Source organism: Pristiophorus japonicus, chromosome 13 (assembly GCF_044704955.1).
Source record: "Pristiophorus japonicus isolate sPriJap1 chromosome 13, sPriJap1.hap1, whole genome shotgun sequence".
Classification (NCBI taxonomy): Eukaryota; Metazoa; Chordata; class Chondrichthyes; family Pristiophoridae; genus Pristiophorus; species Pristiophorus japonicus.
In genome coordinates, this window is record NC_091989.1 from 192,576,704 (window position 1) to 192,598,127 (window position 21,424).

At 49.8% G+C, this 21,424-nt stretch overlaps 1 protein-coding gene across 1 annotated transcript; it reads left to right on the plus strand.

Moving 5' to 3' along the window:
• The first annotated feature begins 1,152 nt into the window (after window positions 1–1,152).
• rrad (Ras-related associated with diabetes) lies at window positions 1,153–15,212 on the plus strand. Its single transcript, XM_070898313.1, has 5 exons — window positions 1,153–1,237; window positions 4,822–5,182; window positions 9,472–9,545; window positions 11,256–11,460; window positions 12,229–15,212. The coding sequence occupies exons 2-5, from the start codon at window positions 4,831–4,833 to the stop codon at window positions 12,504–12,506; spliced, it is 909 nt and encodes a 302-aa protein (XP_070754414.1). The 5' UTR covers window positions 1,153–1,237; window positions 4,822–4,830; the 3' UTR covers window positions 12,507–15,212.
• The last annotated feature ends 6,212 nt before the right edge of the window (window positions 15,213–21,424 follow it).

A 21,424-nucleotide genomic window follows, 5' to 3' on the forward strand; every position in this document is an offset into this window, starting at 1 on the left:
GGCGCTCCCTCAGCACTGCCCCTCGAACAGTGCGATGCTCCCTCAGCACTGCCCCTCTGACAGTGCGGCACTCCCTCAGTACTGCCCCTCGGACAGTGCGGTGCTCCCTCAGCACTGCCCCTCTGACAGTGCGGCACTCCCTCAGTACTGCCCCTCGGACAGTGCGGTGCTCCCTCAGTACTGCCCCTCGAACAGTGCGATGCTCCCTCAGCACTGCCCCTCTGACAGTGCGGCACTCCCTCAGTACTGCCCCTTGGACAGTGCGGTGCTCCCTCAGCACTGCCCCTCCGACAGTGCGGTCCTCCCTCAGCACTGCCACTCCGACAGTGCGGTCCTCCCTCAGCACTGCCCCTCCGACAGTGCGGCGCTCCCTCAGTACTGCCCCACCGACAGTGCGGCGCTCCCTCAGTACTGCCCCTCCGACAGTGCGGCGCTCCCTCAGTACTGCCCTTCCGACAGTGCGGCGCTCCCTCAGTACTGTCCCTCCGACAGTGCGGCGCTCCCTCAGTACTGCCCCTCCGACAGTGCGGTGCTCCCTCAGTACTGCCCCTCCGACAGTTCGCCGCTCCCTCAGTACTGCCCCTCTGACAGTGCGGCGCTCCCTCAGCACTGCCCCTCCGACAGTGCAGTGCTCCCTCAGCACTGCCCCTCCGACAGTGCAGTGCTCCCTCAGTACTGCCCCTCTGACAGTGCGGCGCTCCCTCAGCACTGCCGCACTGTCAGAGGGGCAGTACGGCGCTCCCTCAGTACTGCCCCCTCCGACAGTGCGGCGCTCCCTCAGTACTGCACTGGGAGGTCAGCCTGGATTTATGTGCTCATGTCTCTGGAGTGGGACTTGAACCCACAACCTCCATTCTGTGAAATGCCAATACAGCAGGGATTCACAGTACCCAGCAGGAGCAGGAACCGGGCTGTGATGATGACACTTGATTTTTTTTTGTCATCAGGAGAAATAAAAAATTGAATGCTATAAATAAAGCCCTGAAATAAATGGAGTGAGAAGGGCGGGGAGTCTCTGAGAAAGCTCGGCTGTGTGTGCTCAGTCAGGGTCAGCTGCTCTGTGCAGTTTATTCAGGGCACTGATAGTAATCGAGATGGTGATGTCAGGGGCTGACTGGGGGATTATAAATAGAGCCTGGGGCTGGGGAATAGCAGCAAATAAATTCAGAGCTCACTCAAGCGAGAGCAGACCAGAGGACTGTTTACAGTGACCAACATCTCCAACCAGAGTGAACAGGTAGGGAACCCTGCATTTAATACAGAGTTTGAAAAACCTCTTGTGGGTTTGTGACTGAGGACTGAACTATGTGTGGGACACAGACACAGAGCTTGAGGGGCACAGGCAAGTGAACACACAAGTGGGGGCACTTGACTCTGCTTCTCGGTGGCCAACAGGAGAGTTACTGGGATCGTTCTGTGCAGCTTTCTCCCCAAACGCTTCTCCGAGTGACAGTAAGACACGAGTTTCTCTGATTTAATCTTTTTTTTTATAGAAGAGTGATATGTTGCCGGAGAGGCAGAACTGGCCGTGGATAATTTTGCGCGAATTATTCGCCATGATCTGGAGCCTGAGGGTTTAATGGGGATTTGGTGATGTGTCTGAAGTCGGCAACAATATCTCCAAAAATCCCAGAGAAAGTACTTTAAAGACAGGTTTGCTCCCGGTCTCAGAGCATTGCTAATTCTCACTGACTATTATTTGCGAGGGGTTGGCGAGGGGACAGAAAGCTCATTTCAATCATCAGCTGGAGGGCGGTCATTGCTCGGAGGCGCTGCTGGGAGAGAAGCTCCCTGACCATTGACACTGCCACCCTGACTGAGCCCGGACACCGCCGCTTCAGGGGGTGCTGTGTGAGGGGGATAGGGGCTCTCACTCACTCACTGACTGACTGACCCATTGACTCACTCACTCACTCACTGACTCAATCACTCACTCACTGACTGACTGACTGACTCAATCACTCACTCACTGACTTACTCACTCATTCACTCGCCGACTCACTGACTGTCTCACTCACTCACTCGCTGACTGACTCACTCACTCATACATACATTGATTCACTCATTCACTGATTCACTCACTCATACACTCACTGACTGACTCACTCACTCACTGACACACTGACTCACTCACTCACTGACTTCTCACTCACTGACTGACTGACTGACTCACTGACTGACTGACTGACTCACTCACTGACTCACTCACTGACTCACTCACTGACTCACTCACTAACTCACTGACTTACTCACTCACTCACTGACTCACTTTCTCACTCACTCACTGACTGACTGTCTCACTCACTCACTGATTCACTGACTCACTCACTCATAAATACATTGATTCATTCACTCACTGATTCACTCACTCACTGACTCACTCACTCATACACTCACTGACTTACTGACTGACACATTCACTGACTCACTCACTCACTCATACATACACTGATTCACTCATTGATTCACTGACTGATTGACTCACTGACTCTCTGACTGACTCACTGACTAACTCATTGACTAACTGATTCACTCACTCACTCATACACTCACTGATTCACCCACTCACTCATACATACACTCATTGAATCACTCACTCACTCACTGACTGATTCACTGACTCACTCACTCATACACTCACTGATTCACGCACTCACTCACTGATTCACTCACTCACTCACTGATTCACTCACTCACTGACTGATTTACTCACTCACTCACTGATTCAGTCAATGGCTTATTCACTCATTGATTCACTCATTCACTAATTCACTCAATACTGCCCCTCCGACAGTGCGGTGCTCCCCAAGTACTGTCCCTCGGACAGTGCAGCGCTCCCTCAGTACTGACCCTCCGACAGTCCAGCGTTCCCTCAGTACTGTCCCTCTAAAAGTGTGGCGCTCCCTCAGTACTGCCCCTCCGACAGTGCAGTGCTCCCTCAGTACTGACCCTCCGACAGTGCGGCGCTCCTGCAGTACTGACCCTCCGACAGTGCGGCACTCCCTCAGTACCGCCCCTCCGACAGTGCAGCGCTCTCTCAGTACTGACCCTCCAACAATGCGGCACTCCCTCAGTACTGCCCCTCCGACAGTGCGGCACTCCCTCAGTACTGCCCCTCCGACAGTGCGGCACTCCCTCAGTACTGCCCCTCCGACAGTGCGGCACTCCCTCAGCACTTCCCTCCGACAGTGCGGCGCTCCCTCAGTACTGCCCCTCCGACAGTGCGGCGCTCCCTCAGTACTGCCCCTCCGACAGTGCGGCGCTCCCTCAGTACTGCTCCTCCGACTGTGTGGCACTCCCTCAGTACTGCCCCTCCGACAGTGCGGCACTCCCTCAGTACTGGATTTTGGGCTCAAGACTCTGGAGTGGGGCTTGAACCAACACTGGTCTGACTCAGAGATGAGAGGGCAATGATATATAAATAAGTGAACGTTGGTGACTAATCTCGCAGGCCGTATACTGGCCTTGGGAGGGAGTCTTGGCACAAGGGGCGTCTTTTCCAGCTCACTGATCACAATGTAAATATTGTGGGAGTGCGTTTCATTCAATTTATATCCTCACAATCTATATTTAGAAACAGTGACCATTTGAAAAACATTTTTCTCGTTAAAAGATTATCAGAGGCGATATTTTAAAAAAAGCTTCCAGAATCACGTTAACTTATCAAAAGAATATTTTTGTCGGTCTGTGAATGAAAGGGGTGGTGTCAGTGAATAAATAGCCCGAGTGTGTTTGCATGGGGAGTGGTGTCACGCCGCGTGTTCACCAGCTCTGAGTGTGGGGAGGGTCTCACTCAGTTATCCCACCCGGTGAGACAAGGACCTGTTCACACTGAGACCTTTTCACGGTTCTGACTGTGAGAAAAGGTTTAACAGTCCGCGCTGACACTTTCCCAAACAAATGATGCATCTGAGTCTCTGTTAGTTACCACTCTCCCCACACACACACACACCCTGGGGTCTGGGGCTCACGAACATTTGTCAGGTGGGGCCCCAGACAGGGAGTTTCGGTGGGATATATATTGTGGGGCCGAACCCCACCTCCTGGAATGTCTCAGGCGTTTGTCAAACAAATATTTTTTCTTTGTATCATGCACCTTTAAATAATCTCTCCACTCTCTCCCCATTCTTTCTCTCCTCTCCCTCCCCCACTCTCTCCCTCTTTTATCTCTCTGCCCCCTCTCCCTCTATCTTTCTCTTTCCCACGATCTCTCTCTGTCCCCCATTTCTCTCTCCTCTTTCTCCCTCTATTTCGCTCTCTCTTCTCTCATTTCTCTCTCTCTCTCCCACTCCCTTTCTCTCCCTCCTTCCCTCTCTCTATATCCTCTCTCTTCCTCCTTCCCTCTCTCTATATCCTCTCTCTCCCTCCTTCCCTCTCTCTATATCCTCTCCCTCCCTCTTTCCCTCTCCCCCTCTCTATATCCTCTCCCTCCCTCTTTCCCTCTCCCTCCATCTCCCCCCTTCCCTCTCCCTCTCTCTATATCCTCTCCCTCCCTCTTTCCCTCTCCCTCCATCTCCCCCCTTCCCTCTCCCTCTCTCTATATCCTCTCCCTCCCTCTTTCCCTCTCCCTCCATCTCCCCCCTTCCTTCTCCCTCTCTCTATATCCTCTCCCTCCCTCTTTCCCTCTCCCTCCATCTCCCCCCTTCCCTCTCCCTCTCTCTATATCCTCTCTCTCCCTCCTTTCCTCTCTCCCTCCCTCCCTCTCTCTCCCCCTTCCCTCCTCCTCCTCCCTCTATCTCTCTCTCTCTATATATCCTCTCCCTCCGTCCCTCTCTCCCCCTCCCTCCCTCGATCTCTCCCTCACCCTCTCTCTCCTTGCAGGGGAGCAAGATGACTCTGAACAAGTTGAACTCGGTCCGGGGGCTGGACAGGAGGCGGGGGAGCACCCCGCCGCACCTCCCCCAGCCGTTGCACCGGAGGAGTATGCCGGTGGACGAGCGGGAGCTCCGCGGCTCGGTGCAGGCGGGGAATCTCTCCAACCTGGGGCGCACCTCCCACGGCCCGGGACAGCGGGACAGCTGGGCGTCCGGCTCGTCTGACTCAGTCATCTCCAGTGGCAGCGACTCGGACAGCAGCCTGTACAAGGTGCTGTTGCTCGGGGAGCATCGGGTGGGCAAATCCAGCCTGGCGCGGATATTCGGCGGGGTGGAGGAGAGCGAACCACACGAGACTGAGGGGCGAGGTGAGTGTGATTGAATGGGTAGGAATGTGTAATATCCTTACATCACACAGAAGCACACACACACAAGATGGCTCTTAACAGAAACTGTCATCATGTGACTGTCACATGATCTTTTATTAATAAATCAGTAGTTGCAGTACATCAGTAGTCCACTAGGTGGAGCTCTCCATTACACACCTCCCTCCTTATTGAAGAAGTAATCATAACAAAATAATAATCGTACATAACTTGCATGGTTATACACAACAGAAAATATGAACTTATTCCATATTTTCAAATCAAACTTACCCATTGGTTTTCTGTTTCAAAGAGAATACCTTCTTTTTTAACAGAACTTTGCAATCTTGTTTTAAGACTTAGATTCATTCTAGGCTGAGCCTGAGGAGAGTTTTTCTCCAATGGTAAGCCTTCATCTACATTTTGACTCTCTACAACTTCAGACCGTCTATCTGCCTGACTTGGACTCAGACTTAAATTCTGACTTTCTCTTGGACTTGTTTCCAGTACATTTGATGTAGGATTTGCTACTGGTACTCTATTTGTAACAAGACTATCTGCCTCATCAGAAATAATCGAATCATTCCAACTTTCAACTCCTTCCACATCTGTAGGTAAAATATGATCAATGTGAACAAACCTAACTTGTCCATGATCCAACATCTTGACCAAAGATGTGTGAGAGCCACCTATCTTCACCACTCTTCCTGGTAACCACTTTAACCATTTATGGTGATGGTTCTCCAACCTCACCTGATTCAAGTTCGCACCACTCTTTCACTCTACCTCCATCGTAGTTCTCTTTCTGGAGAAAGAGAGAGAAAGAGAGAGACTGGGAATAGAGAGAGAGAGAGAGAGAGTAGGAATAGAGAGAAAGAGAGAATAGGAATAGAGAGAAAGAGACCGGGAATAGAGAGAGTAGGAATAGAGAGAGAGAGAGAGAGAGAGAGACCGGTAATAGAGCCAGAGAGAATAGGAGTAGAGAGAGAGAGTGGGACTCACGAGCGAGAATATGGATGGGGTGTATGACAGGCCCTGAGATCTGATAATGCCATTGCCATGGTGAATGTTAATGAGAGCAGATTGCAGGAAAAAAGAAAGAAACTGAAGTGCACACACACACCTAGATTTCTAGACTATGAAATACTCTGCGAACTGCCCACGTTACCTTTCCTTTCTGCCTGATTACTGAGGGAACTTTGACTATCTGACCAGCATTGATGGTCCTCCTGTACCCTCCAGCCTCTGTCCATACCCTCCTGGCCTTTTTTCTGTCTCTCCACATTATTGATGTTGCTGTGGCCAGTCTCCCTCTGACCTTATCTTGTTTCTCCGAACCTGCCCAACAACACTCCCGGCATCCTCACTGAGCAACCAACACTCATTGCTCCAGTTCCTTATTTCATTCTCGGGACGTGGGCGCTGTGGGCAAGGCTGGTATTTAGTGCCCGTCCCTTGAGAAGGAGGTGGTGAGCTGCCTTCTTGAACCGCCGCAGGCCATGATCAGACCCCTCACAGGGCAGCTAAATGCAATGGGACTGGAGTCACATAGAGCCCCAGATCAGGGCAGGTTTCCTTCCCTAAAGGACATTCGTGAACCAGTTGGGTTTTTATGACAATCCAACAGCTTCATGGTCACTTCAGTGTCAGCTGTGGCTCAGTGGGCAGCAACCTGGATCTGAAGGTTGTGGGTTCAAGTCCCACTCCAGGGACTTAAGCACATAAATCTAGGCTGACATTGTAGTGCAGTACCGAGGGAGTGCTGCACTATTGGAGGTGCCGTCTTTCAGATGAGATGTTAAACCGAGGCCCTGTCTGCTCTCTCAGGTGGATGTAAAAGATCCCATTGCACTATTTCAAAGAAGAGCAGGGAGGTTATCCCTGGAGTCCTGGGGCCAATATTTATCCCTCAATCAACATAACGAGAAAACAGATTATCTGGTCATTTTCACATTGCTGTGTGTGGGAACTTGCTGTGTGCAAATTGGCTGCCGTGTTTCCCACATTACAACAGTGACTACACTCCAAAAGTACTTAATTGGCTGTAAAGTGCTTTGAGACATCCAGTGGTCGTGAAAGGCGCTATATAAATGCAAGTCTTTCTTTACTGGTTTTTATTTCCAGATTTTTAAAACTGAATTCAAATTCTCAAACTAATGGGATTTGAATTTGCGTCTTATGGATTACTGGTACAGTGACATAACCAGTAGACTAGTGCACCCTTACCATGCCATTCCTAGTCTAACAACAACAACTTTTATTTACGCATATAATTGCAAGGCGCCTCACAGGAGCATTATCAAGCAAAAGTTGACAGCGAGCCACATAAGGAGATATTAGGGCAGATGACCAAAAATGTGCAGGGCTGCGGGGAAAGGGGGACTGGCTGAAGTGCTCTTGCAGAGAGCCGACAGGGGCTCTTTGGGCCGAATGGCCTCCTTCCGTGCTGTGATTCTGTGCTTCATTGGCCGTAAAGCGCTTTGGGACATCCTGAGGTCGTGAAAGGCGCTATATAAATGCAAGTCTTTCAAGACAGGTTGAACGGTTTGTGCACCTTGCATCCTCAGATTACGTGTGTCGCGGGCGGGTACATCCAGAGATCCTTGATGAAGTTAGACTCTTGTCTCCTGCTCTTTCAACACTTGGTGCAGTCCCGCACTCTGCCCCTCACTCCGTTATCTGGGTTTCCCAGTATTATATAAATAATCGCTGCAGCCCTCAGCTCTGGGAACCTGAGCACTGTATCGATTTTGTTAGTATTGGCCCTGTGTGATTCATTTCCTGACTCCTGTGTCAGCAACCTGCAAGGCTCACTCGGGGATATTAATAGATTCCACCTCCCGAGTTCACGGTTTCCCCCAGCAACTGGATAACCATTAGTTATCTCAACCCACAACAAGTCATGGGCCATGAATTAGCATCTCTTCAGTTGCACCCGGAGATGGCTGGAGCCAAGACCTGCGCATTAAACAGATGCAGGCACCCTTCACAACCACCGAACATCCCAAATCACTTTGCAGCCAATAAGGCACCTGTACTTTTTTTTGAAGAGTAGTCACTGTTGTAATGCAGGAAACGAGGCAGCCAATTTGCACACAGCAAGCAGCAATGTGACAATGACCCAGATAATCTGTTTTAGTGATGGTGATTGAGGGATAAATATTGGCCAGAACACCAAAGATAACTCCCTTGCTCTTCTTCGAGATAGTGCCCTGGGATCTTTTACACCCAGTTGAGAGAGCAGACAGGGCCTCAGTTTAATGTCTCACCCGAAAGGCAGCACCTGTGGCAGTACTAGATTTTTGTGCTCAAGTCTCTGGAGCGGGATTTGAACCCACAACCTTCTGACACAGAGACATGTGTGCTAGCCACTGAGCCACAGCTGATGCTACAAATCACTATTGTACACCTGAAGTCTTTAAACGTATAATCCCATGCCCTTGAGGGGGAGGGGTAAGCCTGCAGTGTCTTTCTGGATGGATAAGCGAAGACGCGTCAATGACCTCCCTCAACCGGATCCACCTTGGGATCTTGCCATGCCACCTCAATGGTGCTACTGATCTAAAGCATGGTGACCACGCCTATTCACAACGGGAACAGAGAATGCAAGTCCGACCTGGTCGTGGTCTTACTGAGCCAAGGCGTCAGTGTCTGGACACCCAGGGGCTCAGTAACATGCGATTATCTTTGAGGAGCTGTACCAAGTAACACGTGATCAAAATAATGAAGGGTTTTAGAGTAAATAATGAGAAACTGGCAGAAGGGTCGCTAACTAGCGGGCACAGATTTAAGGTGATTGGGAAAAAGAACCAGCAACAACAACAACAACAACAACTTGAATTTATATAGCGCCTTTAACGTAGGGAAACGTCCCAAGGCACTGCACAGGAGGATTATGAGATAAAAAAAATTGACACCAAGCCACATAAGTAGAAATTAGCGCAGGTGACCAAAAACTTGTCAAAGAGGGAGGTTTTAAGGAGCATCTTGAAGGCGGAAAGAGAGGTAGAAAGGCGGAGAGGGTAAGAACATAAGAAATAGGAGCAGGAGTAGGTCATTTAGACCCTCGAGCCAGCTCCGCATTCAATAAGATCATGGCTGATTTAGGCAGAGAGTTCCAGAGCTTGGGGCCCAGGCAACAGAAGGCACGGCCACCGATGGTGGAGTGATTATAATCAGGGATGCTCAAGAGGGCAGAATTAGAGGCCACAGGGGAGACGAGGAGAATTTTATTTAGGCAGCGAGTTGTTATGATTTGGATCCCAATCTAAATCCAATCTCTTTCCTTTCAGGAGACACATTTGACAGATCGATCTTGGTGGATGGGGAGGAAGCAAATCTCCTCGTGTTCGATATCTGGGAGCAGGTTGGTCCTTTTTCTGTGTGCTCTCGGTCTCAGAACCAGCCTCCTGTCTCAGTTTTCCAGCCTCCCGCTGGGCTTTGCTTTCTTGAGCGTTGGCGTTACTTTGGTGCCTCATCCTTCTCCAGGTCCGAGGCTCGGCATTGAATGTGGGCAGGATATTCAACCGTGTCTGGCCTCACCTGACACACACACACACACACACACACCTTCCAGCAGGGGATCACTGGAGGAATGCAAACCCTTGACTGGCTTCCGTCCCCTCTCTGAACACAATGACTGTTGAGGCCAAAGTTCAGTCAGAGTAAAGAAATTCCAAAACAAGGTGTAGGGTCCAGTGTTGGGGAACTGGCCAAAAGGACAGGAAGGGGCTGCAGCACACTTTTCAATTCATTCTCGGGATGTGGACATCGCTGGCAAGGCCGGCATTTATTGCCCATTCCTAATTGTCCACCTGAGAGGTAGGTGAGCCGCCTTCTTGAAGCGCTGCAGTTGGTATTGTGAAGGTCTTTGTCGTAGCGGTTTGGTACAACTGAGTGTCTCGCTGGGCCATTTCAGAGGGCAGTTAAGAGTGAACCACATCGCTGTGGGTCTGGAGTCACATATCGGCCAGACCGGGTAAGGGTGGCAGATTTCCTCCCCTAAAGGGCATTGGTGAACCAGATGAGTTTTTACAACAATCCAGTGTAAGATTTAGGATCACATGTCACACACAGATACCCAAAGGGTCTTAGAAGTTATAAGGCATGTTATTAAGGGAGCGGTAGTTCAAATATAGCCAAACACAGCACACAATCTGGATAGACATACGACCATGACAAGTAGCTGGTAGTAGTCCCTGGCACAAACAGTTTAAATCTTCACCGTCTGCCCTAAAACACCCTCTCGGTCTTTCTTTTATTCTGTTTTGAGGGGTGGGCCTGGTGTAAGATAGGGACAGGTCCATTCAACCAATGGCATGTCGAGTTTTGTCTCAACTCCTCTTCACATCCTCCCAAGGCTGGAGTCAGACAGACCATTCTTGGCCCTAAGATGTTTGGAGCCGCCCATTATCAGTTATTTATGTTCACGCTGTACAAGTCGCTTTAGCTATTACACCGCGGAATTAATCTTCAATTCTAACAGCAGTCTGAAGAGACTTTTTGATCTCAAGTTATTTCTTTCTATTCACAATTTCTTACACCAGTAGTGTTGTGGTCACCATTACTGACACCAGCCTTTTATTCCAGATTTATTTTATTAGCTGCCGTAGTGGGATTTGAACTCGGGTCTCAGGATCATTAGTCCAGGCTAATAGTATGGAGCAAACTGATACAGCAAAGAGAATAATAAGCATGGGACACTGGCAGATGGGAGGGCGGTAGACACAGCAACAGGATTGAGGAGCTGCCCAACCACTTAGCCTTTCAATCTCGCCAAAGCTGTGCTGCTATCTGGCCAATCAGAGAGGGAGGCATAACCCACCTTGAGTGGTCAACCACAGTTGGGTAGCCCAATGATGGAATGGCACCAATGCAAAGTGCTAGTTGTGAACCATTATTTGTCACAGCCCCTGGGAGGGGCGGAGGGGGCTAGACTGACATTGGCCCAGGAGGAGGATAGACTGATGTTGGCCTCAGTATTGGTGCAGGTACCTCAGTGTGCTGGTGGGATGATGTGGCTGCGATCTTGGTTGATATCAGGAGAGTAAAAGCGTGTCTTTATTGATGTTTGAAGGATGACACCAACTGGATCCGGGATCACTGTATGAAGCTGGGAGACGCCTACATCATCGTGTACTCGGTGACAGACCGGGCCAGCTTCGAGAAGGCCTCGGAGCTGAGGATCCAGCTGAGGAGAGCAAGACAGACAGAGGACATCCCCATCATCCTGGTCGGGAACAAAAGCGACTTGGTGCGATCCAGAGAGGTGTCGGTGGAAGGTAAGTAGGACCACTGCTTCGAAACACAGCGTCTGAAATGGAAACAAGTCAACACTCAACCTGACAGAGCTCCAGAGGGAAAGACCCTCCCAGCCCTGGGGGTGAAGGGAAGTAATCATGAATAGTTGGGAGTGTTTCTCAGTCTGTCCCTCTCTCTCATTGTCCCTCTCCTCTCTGTATTTCTCTGTCTATTTCTCTTTATCTATCTCTTTCTCTCTCTCTCTTGCTCTTTCTCTCTGTCTCTTCATATCTCTCTATCTCTCTGTGTCTCTCTCTGTCAGCCATTGCATTGTGGGTCACACTCTCGCCTCTGAATCAGAAGGTCATGGATTCACATCATCACCCCAGAGACAAGAGCACATAGTCCAGGCTGACACTTCGATGCAATGCTGAGGGAGTGCTGCACTGTCGGAGGTGCCGTCTTTCCGAGGCCCTGTCTGCCCTCTCAGGTGGATGTAAAAGATCCCACGGCCACTATTTGAAGAAGAGCAGGGAAGTTTTCCCCGGTGTCCAGGGGCCAATATTAATTACTCCACAATCATCACTAAAACAGATTATCTGGTCATTATCACATTGCTGTTTGTGGGAGCTTTGTGCACAAATTGGCTGCCGCGTTTCCCACATTACAACAGTGACTACACTCCAAAACATACTTCATTGGCTGTAAAGTGTTGGGGATGTCCGGTGGTCATGAAAGGCGCTATATAAATGTAAGTTTGTTCGGTCATTCTTCTTGAACCGTAATACGATTCTCTGATTTCTCCGCAGAAGGGAGATCGTGTGCGGTGGTATTCGACTGCAAGTTCATCGAGACCTCCGCTGCCCTTCACCACAATGTGAGGGATCTTTTTGAGGGTATCATCCGGCAGATCAGACTGCGCAGAGACAGCAAGGAGGACAACGAGAGGCGGCTGGCCAACGCCAAGAGGCGAGAGAGCATCGGGCAGAAGGCCAAGCGCTTCCTGGGCCGTCTCGTGGCCAGGAACAACAAGAAGATGGCCTTCAAGCAGAAGTCTAAGTCCTGCCATGACCTGTCCGTCCTTTGAAGCTTGATTTGAGAGGATACGATGGTCACCTTTGGCTGCTGTGCAACCGTTATCAAACGCGTGTGTGTCCTTTAGTGGGTATTAAATGAGAAATATTGTTGCTCGGAGATTAGAACCAACTATGCAAGAGGAATTTGTAGTGCTGCCCAGTGGCGAGGTGATAAATCGCTTGCACATTGCTTTTCCTGTAGCCAACGACCCGACCCCCCTCGCTCAGACACCGTGATGCCAACAATGCCCATGGCTCCACACCCCTGGAATTCCTCCCTGTGTAGCGCGACCATATGATTAACAATCTCCCCGCCTCCTGCCGCTGGCACCTGCAGGTTACCTCCCCGAAAGTATCTTCTGGCGGGTCCTATCGTGCTCACCTGCCCTCCGCTCCTCTAATGCCAATAGCCAGCCATTCCCGCCAGCGGCAGATGGAGACAACTGGTGGAGGCTGGGGCGTGATGAGAATGTTACTGTCACGCACTAGCAGTAGTATCGCCGAGTTTCTCGGGCTTGATGCCCTGCAGGATTGAGCCTCCTGAAGGTCTTGCCACCTGCCCAACTTCAGTTCCTGTTATGAAAGCGACAAGGCCCAAAGCTTTTGGAAAAAAAGGTCAATTTATTTCGCAAAGATTATTATTGACATCATTTTGAACATTGAGGGTTATAGAATCATAGAAATTTACAGCACGGAAGGAGGCCATTCGGCCCATTCGTGTTCGTGCTGGTCGAAAAAGAGCTACCCAGCCTAATCCCACTTTCCAGCTCTTGGTCCGTAGCCCTGTAGGTTACGGCACTTCAGGTGCACATCTAAGTACTGTTTAAATGTGGTGAGGGTTTCTGCCTCTACCACCCTTTCAGGCCGTGAGTTCCAGACCCCCACCGCCCTCTGGGTGAAAAAAGCTCTCAACACCCCTCTAATCCTTCTACCAATTACTTTAAATCTATATCCCCTGGTTGTTGACCCCTCTGCTAAGGGAAACAGGCCTGTCTAATCCACTCTCTCCAGGCCCCTCATAATTTTATGCACCTCAATTCAATCTCCCCTCAGCCTCCTCTGTTCCAAAGAAAACGAAGCCAGCCTCTCCAACCTTTGCTCAGAGCAAAAATTCTCCAGTCCAGGCAACATCCTGGTAAATCTCCTCTGTGCCCTCGCTAGTGAAATCACATCTTTCCAGTAATGTGGGTCAAGAGTAGCAATGATAGGGATTGGAATCTCCCCGTGTGGCCTCGGCTACACTGGGGTCAACTTTGAGCTCCGTTAGGTTGGAATGAGGAGGTCAATGAGGAAGGGATGAGATTCCCACACCAGGTGGATGCTATAGAGCACATCCAAGCTTTCCTTGTTGGAAAGCCTGCCAGTCGAATAAATATTCTATAGATACACCAAGTCAAAGTGGTCCCAGGGACGGGAGTCTAGGTCAGAAGTAGTTTTGTAAAGAAGGAATCGAGGGATATGGGGATCGGGCAGGAAGTGGAGTTGAGGAAGATCAGCCATGATCTTATTGAATGGCGGAGCAGGCTCAAGGGGCCGAATGGCCGACTCCTGCTCTTATTTCTCATGTTCGTACACGAGAGTTTGATGAACAGTTGGAAGAGGCTTCCATGGCGAGTGGTTGAGGCGAGGACACCGGACTCATTTAAGGAAGAGTTGGATGCTTTAATGGGGAGATTGTAAAGTCGATATTCCGGAAGGGTGCGATCCAATGGCTGGAAAAGATTTCTTCATCCAAAGCTCTTCTTGCGTCCCGTGAAATCAGCCTGCTGTAGTATCCCATCTCCTGCCACTTTCATTGGTACACACTATATCCCATTCAATTTACAAAGCTCGCTATCGACACCTATGGGCACAAAATCACCACTGCAACCGTTCTTGAATTCAGGAGTGGACTATTTATTACTGGTCAATCGGAGTCTAAATGGACTCATTATCCCTGAAATTGTGACACTCCATCAGAGAATGATACAGCACAGGAGGCCATTTGGCCCATCGTGCCTGTGCCAGCTCTCTGAAAGGATGATCCAATAGGTACCCCCTCCCCCTGCCCCCTATAGTGCTGCAAAATGCGCTGAAGGAGTCGGGATTGTGGGAATGAAAGGTGTCCGAGTGAATGAGAGTTAGTGCGACCTCGAGATGCTGGCTGGCCGAGAACTCTGGTGATTTCTGGCTCTCTGATTCAGAATCTGAGGTGTGAGCCACATTCTCTATGTTCTTGGTGTGAGTGAGGCTGTTCCTCATAATTCAGACACCATCAATAAATGAGGGGGTGGGGGGGGGGCTCTACATTTATTTAAGAGGGACAGTTAAGCCTCCTGACCATTGTGTGATTTATAAAGTAGTGAGGTGGTGCAGTCAGCACCGATACCTGGAAAAGCACAAAGATTTTAGTTGCGAGAGGGATTTATTGAACTGACCTTTAAAAGTGAACAAAAGAAAGCTAAAAGAGTTTGGAGGTGTGTTTGAGGACTGGCGAGGTGCGCTGGGAGCACAAACACATCATCCCGTACAGCAGTGGGTCGTCTAATGCTCACAGATCCAGCGGGTGGCTGATGAGACACAAGAAAAGGAGAAAAAAGCAATAAGACATAATCACTGTGGTTCACTGCTCGGTCTATCAGGTTCATTTGCACTTCTGTTTAATATTATTCAAATAAGTTCCAAACTGTTTACATATCAATTTTTGTATTTAAAATAAAATGTATTTAGCAATGCAATCCTGTGTGCAGATTCATGTTTCAAATGCTGCAGGTTTATTGTGACACTTGTCTTAAACCGCTATATCTCTCCTGGTGTTAATTCAGCTGCCTCACACTGTCACTCAGTAACCCCTCTCCGCCAGTGCCCTGTCTCACTGACAGTATCTGTACTGATGTTAATTCGGTTGCCTCACACTGACATTCAGTAACAGCTCTCCCCCAGCACCTTGTGTTACTGACTGTACCTGTAATGATGACACAAAGATTAGTGGGAAAGCGGGTTGTGTAGAGGACACAGAGAGGCTGCAAAGAGATTTAGATAGGTTAAGCGAATGGGCTAAGGTTTGGCAGATGGAATACAATGTCGGAAAATGTGAGGTCATCCACCTTGGAAAAAAAAACAGTAAAAGGGAATATTATTTAAATGGGAAGAAATTACAACATGCTACGGTGCAGAGGGACCTGGGGGTCCTTGTGCATGAATCCCAAAAAGTAATAAGGAAGGCGAATGGAATGTTGGCCTTCATTGCGAGAGGGATGGAGTACAAAAGCAGGGAGGTCCTGCTGCAACTGTACAGGGTATTGGTGAGGCCGCACCTGGAGTACTGCGTGCAGTTTTGGTCACCTTACTTAAGGAAGGATATACTAGCTTTGGAGGGGGTACAGAGACGATTCACGAGGCTGATTCCGGAGATGAGGGGGTTACCTTATGATGATAGATTGAGTAGACTGGGTCTTTACTCGTTGGAGTTCATAAGGATGAGGGGTGATCTTATAGAAACATTTAAAAAAATGAAAGGGATAGACAGAATAGAGGCAGAGAGGTTGTTTCCACTGGTCGGGGAGACTAGAACTAGGGGGCACATCCTCAAAATACGGTGGAGCCAATTTAAAAGCGAGTTGAGAAGGAATTTCTTCTCCTAGAGGGTTGTGAATCTGTGGAATTCTCTGCCCAAGGAAGCAGTTGAGGCTAGCTCATTGAATGTATTCAAATCACAGATAGATAGATTTTTAACCAATAAGGGAATTAAGGGTTATGGGGAGCGGGCGGGTAAGTGGAGCTGAGTCCACAGCCAGATCAGACATGAACTTTTTGAATGGCGGAGCAGGCTCAAGGAGCTAGATGGTCTACTCCTGTTCCTAATTCATATGTTCTTATGTTCTTATGTAATCCAGCCCCCTCACACTGTCACTCAGTAAGCCCTTTCCCCCAGCACCCTGTGTTACTGACTGTATCTCTACTGATGTTAATCCAGCCCCCTCACACTGTCACTCAGTAAGCCCTCTCCCCCAGCACCCTGTGTTACTGACTGTATCTGTACTGATGTTAATCCAGCTCCCTCACACTGTCACTCAGTAACCTCTCTCCCCCAGCGCCTGTGTTACTGACTGTATCTCTACTGATGTTAATCCAGCTCCCTCACACTGTCACTCAGTAACCCCTCTCCCCCAGAGCCCTGTGTCACTGACTGTATCTGTACTGATGTTAATCCAGCTGTCTCACACTGTCACTCAGTAACCCGTCTCCCCCCTGCGCCCTGTATTACTGACTGTATCTGTACTGATATTAATAGAGCTCCCTCACACTGTCAGTCAGTAACCTCTCTCCCCCAGCACCTTGTGCTACTGACTGTATCTCTACTGATGTTAATCCAGCTCTCTCACACTCACTCAGTAACCCCTCTCCTCCAGCGCCCTGTGTTACTGACTGTATCTGTGCTGATGTTAATCCAGTTGTATCACACTGTCACTCTATAACCCCCTTCCCTAGCGCCCTGTGTTACTGACTGTATCTCTACTGATGTTAATGCAGCTCCCTCACACTGTCACTCAGTAACCCCTCTGCCCCAGCGCCCTGTGTCACTGACTGTATCTCTACTGATGTTAATCCAGCTCCCTCACACTGTCACTCAGTAACCTCTCTCCCCCAGCGCCTGTGTTACTGACTGTATCTCTACTGATGTTAATCCAGCTCCCTCACACTGTTACTCAGTAACCCCTCTCCCCCAGCACCCTGTGTTACTGACTGTATCTCTACTGATGTTAATCCAGCTCCCTCACACTGTCACTCAGTAACCCCTCTCCCCCAGAGCCCTGTGTTACTGACTGTATCTGTACTGATGTTAATCCAGCTGTCTCACACTGTCACTCAGTAACCCGTCTCCCCCCTGCGCCCTGTATTACTGACTGTATCTGTACTGATATTAATAGAGCTCCCTCACACTGTCAGTCAGTAACCTCTCTCCCCCAGAGCCCTGTGTTACTGACTGTATCTCTACTGATGTTAATCCAGCTCTTTCACACTCACTCAGTAACCCCTCTCCTCCAGCGCACTGTTTTACTGACTGTATCTGTACTGATGTTAATCCAGTTGTATCACACTGTCACTCTATAACCCCCTTCCCTAGCGCCCTGTGTTACTGACTCTATCTCTACTGATGTTAATGTAGCTCCCTCACACTGTCACTCAGTAACCCCTCTCCACCAGCGCCCAGTGTCACTGGCTGCATCACTACTGATGTTAATCCAGCTCCCTCGCACTGTCACTCAGTAACCCCTCTGCCCCAGCGCCCTGTGTCACTGACTGTATCTCTACTGATGTTAATCCAGCTCCCTCACACTGTCACTCAGTAACACCTCTCTCCCTGTGCCGTATCATGTATCTCACACTACTGTATATAACTGTATCTTACCATGCTATACATGACTGTAACTAGATATGACCTGTAACCACAAGCATACTTTACCACCAGGGGTGCACTTGCTGGAGACACTGCATACCTGTTCCACACAGGCAGGTCTCAGGCGAGTGTGCCACTCGAGAGCTGTGAAATAAAGGTGCAGGTCCAGAGTAACCTTGACTTCAGCATGTGCCTCATGTAAGTCTGTACTGCAGGGTCAGGACTTTACAGTGGCGACGAGTTACGGGATCACAGAATCCATAGAATGGCTACCAATGGCTCAAATGAGAAATACAATGCTGGAGACAATTGGGAGGTCTTTATAGAAAGGCTCCGGCAAAGCTTTGTAACCAAAGACTGGTTAGGCGACGATAAGGCAGACAGGCGAAGAGCCCATCTCTTGACCAGCTGTGGCACGAAAACATACGCCTTAATGAAGGATCTGCTGGCACCTGAGAAACCAGCAAGCAAGTCGTTTGAAGAATTGAGCACACTGGTGAGAGACCACCTGAAGCCAGCGAGCAGCCTACACATGGCCAGACACAGGTTCTACAACTACAGACGCTGTGTGGGCCAGAGCATACCCGACTTCGTGACGGAACTTCGGAGGCTGGCTAGTTTATGTGAGTTCTCCGATGAACTAAGGAGAGAAGTACTGAGAGGCTTTTTTATTGAAGGAATAGGCCACGCAGGCATATTCCGAAAGCTTATAGAGACCAAGAACTTGACCCTAGAGGCAGCAGCACTGGTCGCACAGACATTCTTGGCAGGAGAAGAAGAAACGAGGTTGATCTACACTGCGGGTAAGACAACTAAAGAAACATCAGAACAAGGGGTTGACAGCGTGAAACAAGCTGCTACCCCCACACACAGACAAAGGTAGGAGAGCAGGCCCTCAACAGCAGGCAGTGGTGCCAGAAGCCATCAAGGGCCACATGAACGGCCGATCACACTTCATCAACCCACAATGCGAGCAATCAACTACAGACTAAGAAATGCTCAAGAGAGATCAGCCAGACGCAGCTCATCCTTCGGAAACAATGGAAGCGGTCTGTGCTGGAGATGTGGGGGAAGGCACTCAACAAGGGGGTGTTGATTTCAGCATGCTGTTTGCAGAAACTGCAACTATACAGGGCATCTGGCCCGCATGTGCAGAAAAACAGCAGCTCGGCTGGTATACGAATCGGAAGGGTCGGAAAGCGGACCAGAAGACGATGGGGACAGTACCCGGGACACCGAGGTACAGCGGGTCAACACGATCAATGGCCACTGCTCTTATAACAAGACACCTCCAATAATGATGAGGGTCCTACTCAACGAGATACCTGTCAACATGGAACTGGACACGGGAGCTAGTCAATCTCTCATGAGCGTCCAACAATTTGAACAGCTATTGCCGCACAAAAGCAACAGACCAAAATTCACAAGGATCGACACCAAACTAAGGACCTATACCAAAGAAATCATCCCAGTCCTTGGCAGCGCCATGCTCTCAGTCACACTCAAAGGTATGGTGCACCGAATTTCCCTGTGGATTGTCCCCGGAGATCTCCCAGCACTGTTGGGGAGAAGCTGGCTGGCAAAACTAAATTGGGAATGGGATGATGTTCACGCCATGTCGTCAAAGGAACGGACCTCCTGCTCAACAGTTCTAAGTCACTTTGAACATCTCTTTCAGCCAGGTGTGGGCACCTTCAAAGGGGCTAAAGTTAAAATCTACATCACACAGGATGCCAGACCGGTCCATCACAAGGCTAGAGCTGTGCCCTATGTGATGAGGGAAAAGATTGAACACAAACTGGACCGGCTTCTGCGTGAAGGCATTATCTCACCCGTGGAATTTAGCGACTGGGCAAGTCCCATCGTCCCCGTCATGAAGCCTGATGGATCCGTACGAATCTGTGGGGATTACAAGTCTACCATAAACAGAGTCTCCCTACAGGACCAATACCCGCTGCCCAGAGCGGAGAACCTATTTGCCACATTGGCTGGAGGAAAATTTTTCTCGAAACTAGATCTCACATCTGCGTATATGACGCAAGAACTGACCGAAGAGTCTAAGCTACTCACCACCATCAACACACATCGAGGCCTTTTCATGTACAATCGATGCCCATTCGGCATCAGGTCGGCAGCTGCTATATTCCAGCACAACATGGAGAGTCTGCTCAAGTCCATCCCGGAGACGGTTGTGTTTCAAGATGACATACTCATCACGGGCAGGGACACCGACTCTCATCTCCGCAATTTGGAGGAAGTACTAAGTCGATTGGATCGGATAGGCCGAAGAGTTAAGAAATCCAATGTCTGTTTATTGTGCCCGAGGTTGAATTTTTGAGCAGAAGGATTGCCGCTGATGGAATCCGCCCAACAGAGTCCAAAACCGAAGTGATTCGCCTGGCACCCAGGCCCCGGAATGTCTCGGAACTGCGCGCCTTTCTCGGGCTAATCAATTACTTTGGGAACTTTATGCAGAACTTGAGCACGCTGCTGGAGCCTCTCCATGTGCTACTCAGAAAGGGGTGCGATTGGTTTTGAGGGGACGCCCAGGAACGCGCCTTCAATAAGGCACGCAACCTTCTGTGTTCCAACAGTGTTTTAGCCTTTTTTGACCCAGGTAAAAAGTTAGTTCTCACATGTGATGCATCAGCGTACGGGGTCAGGTGCGTTTTACAGCATGTCAATGATGTGGGTTTATTACAACCCATAGCTTATGCCTCCAGGTCACTTTCGCGGGCGGAGCGCAGGTACAGTATGGTTGAGAAGGAGGCGCTCGCGTGCGTGTACGGTGTCAAAAAGATACACCAATACCTTTTCGGGGCCAAGTTCGCATTAGAAACCGACCACAAGCTCCTCACGTCCCTCCTATCCGAGAGCAAGGCAATAAACGGCAACGCTTTGGCGTGAATTCAACGGTGGGCACTCATGCTGGCGTCCTACGACTATACCATAAGGCACAGACCAGGCACAGACAACTGTGCCGACGCGCTCAGCAGGTTACCCCTGGAGACCACGGAAGGGTCTGACGAACAGGATTGTGAGATGGTCATGGCAATCAATGCCTTTGAATCCACAGGTTCGCCCATGACGGCTCGCCAAATCAGAGCCTGGAAGGCCAGCGACCGCACGTTATCCTTAGTCAAAAGATGTTTTTTAACTGGTGACTGGGTAGAGGCTCATGATGCCTGCCCCGAGGAGATCAAACCTTTCCATAGGCGCATGCATGAACTCTCACTACAGGCAGACTGCCTGATGTGGGGCAGCCGAGTAGTTATGCCCTTACGAGGCAGAGAGGCATTTGTCCGGGAGCTCCACTGCGAGCACCCGGGATCGTCCTTATGAAGGCCAGAGCCAGATCCCACGTCTGATGGCCTGGCATTGACGTGGACTTGGAGCTCTGCGTCCGTCGGTGCACCATTTGTGCCCAACTCATTAATGCCCCCATGGAGGCCCCTTTAAGCCCCTGGCCCTGGCCCACCAAACCGTGGTCGCGGGTGCATGTAGACTATGCGGGCCCATTCATGGGCAAAATGTTCCTCGTAGTTGTTG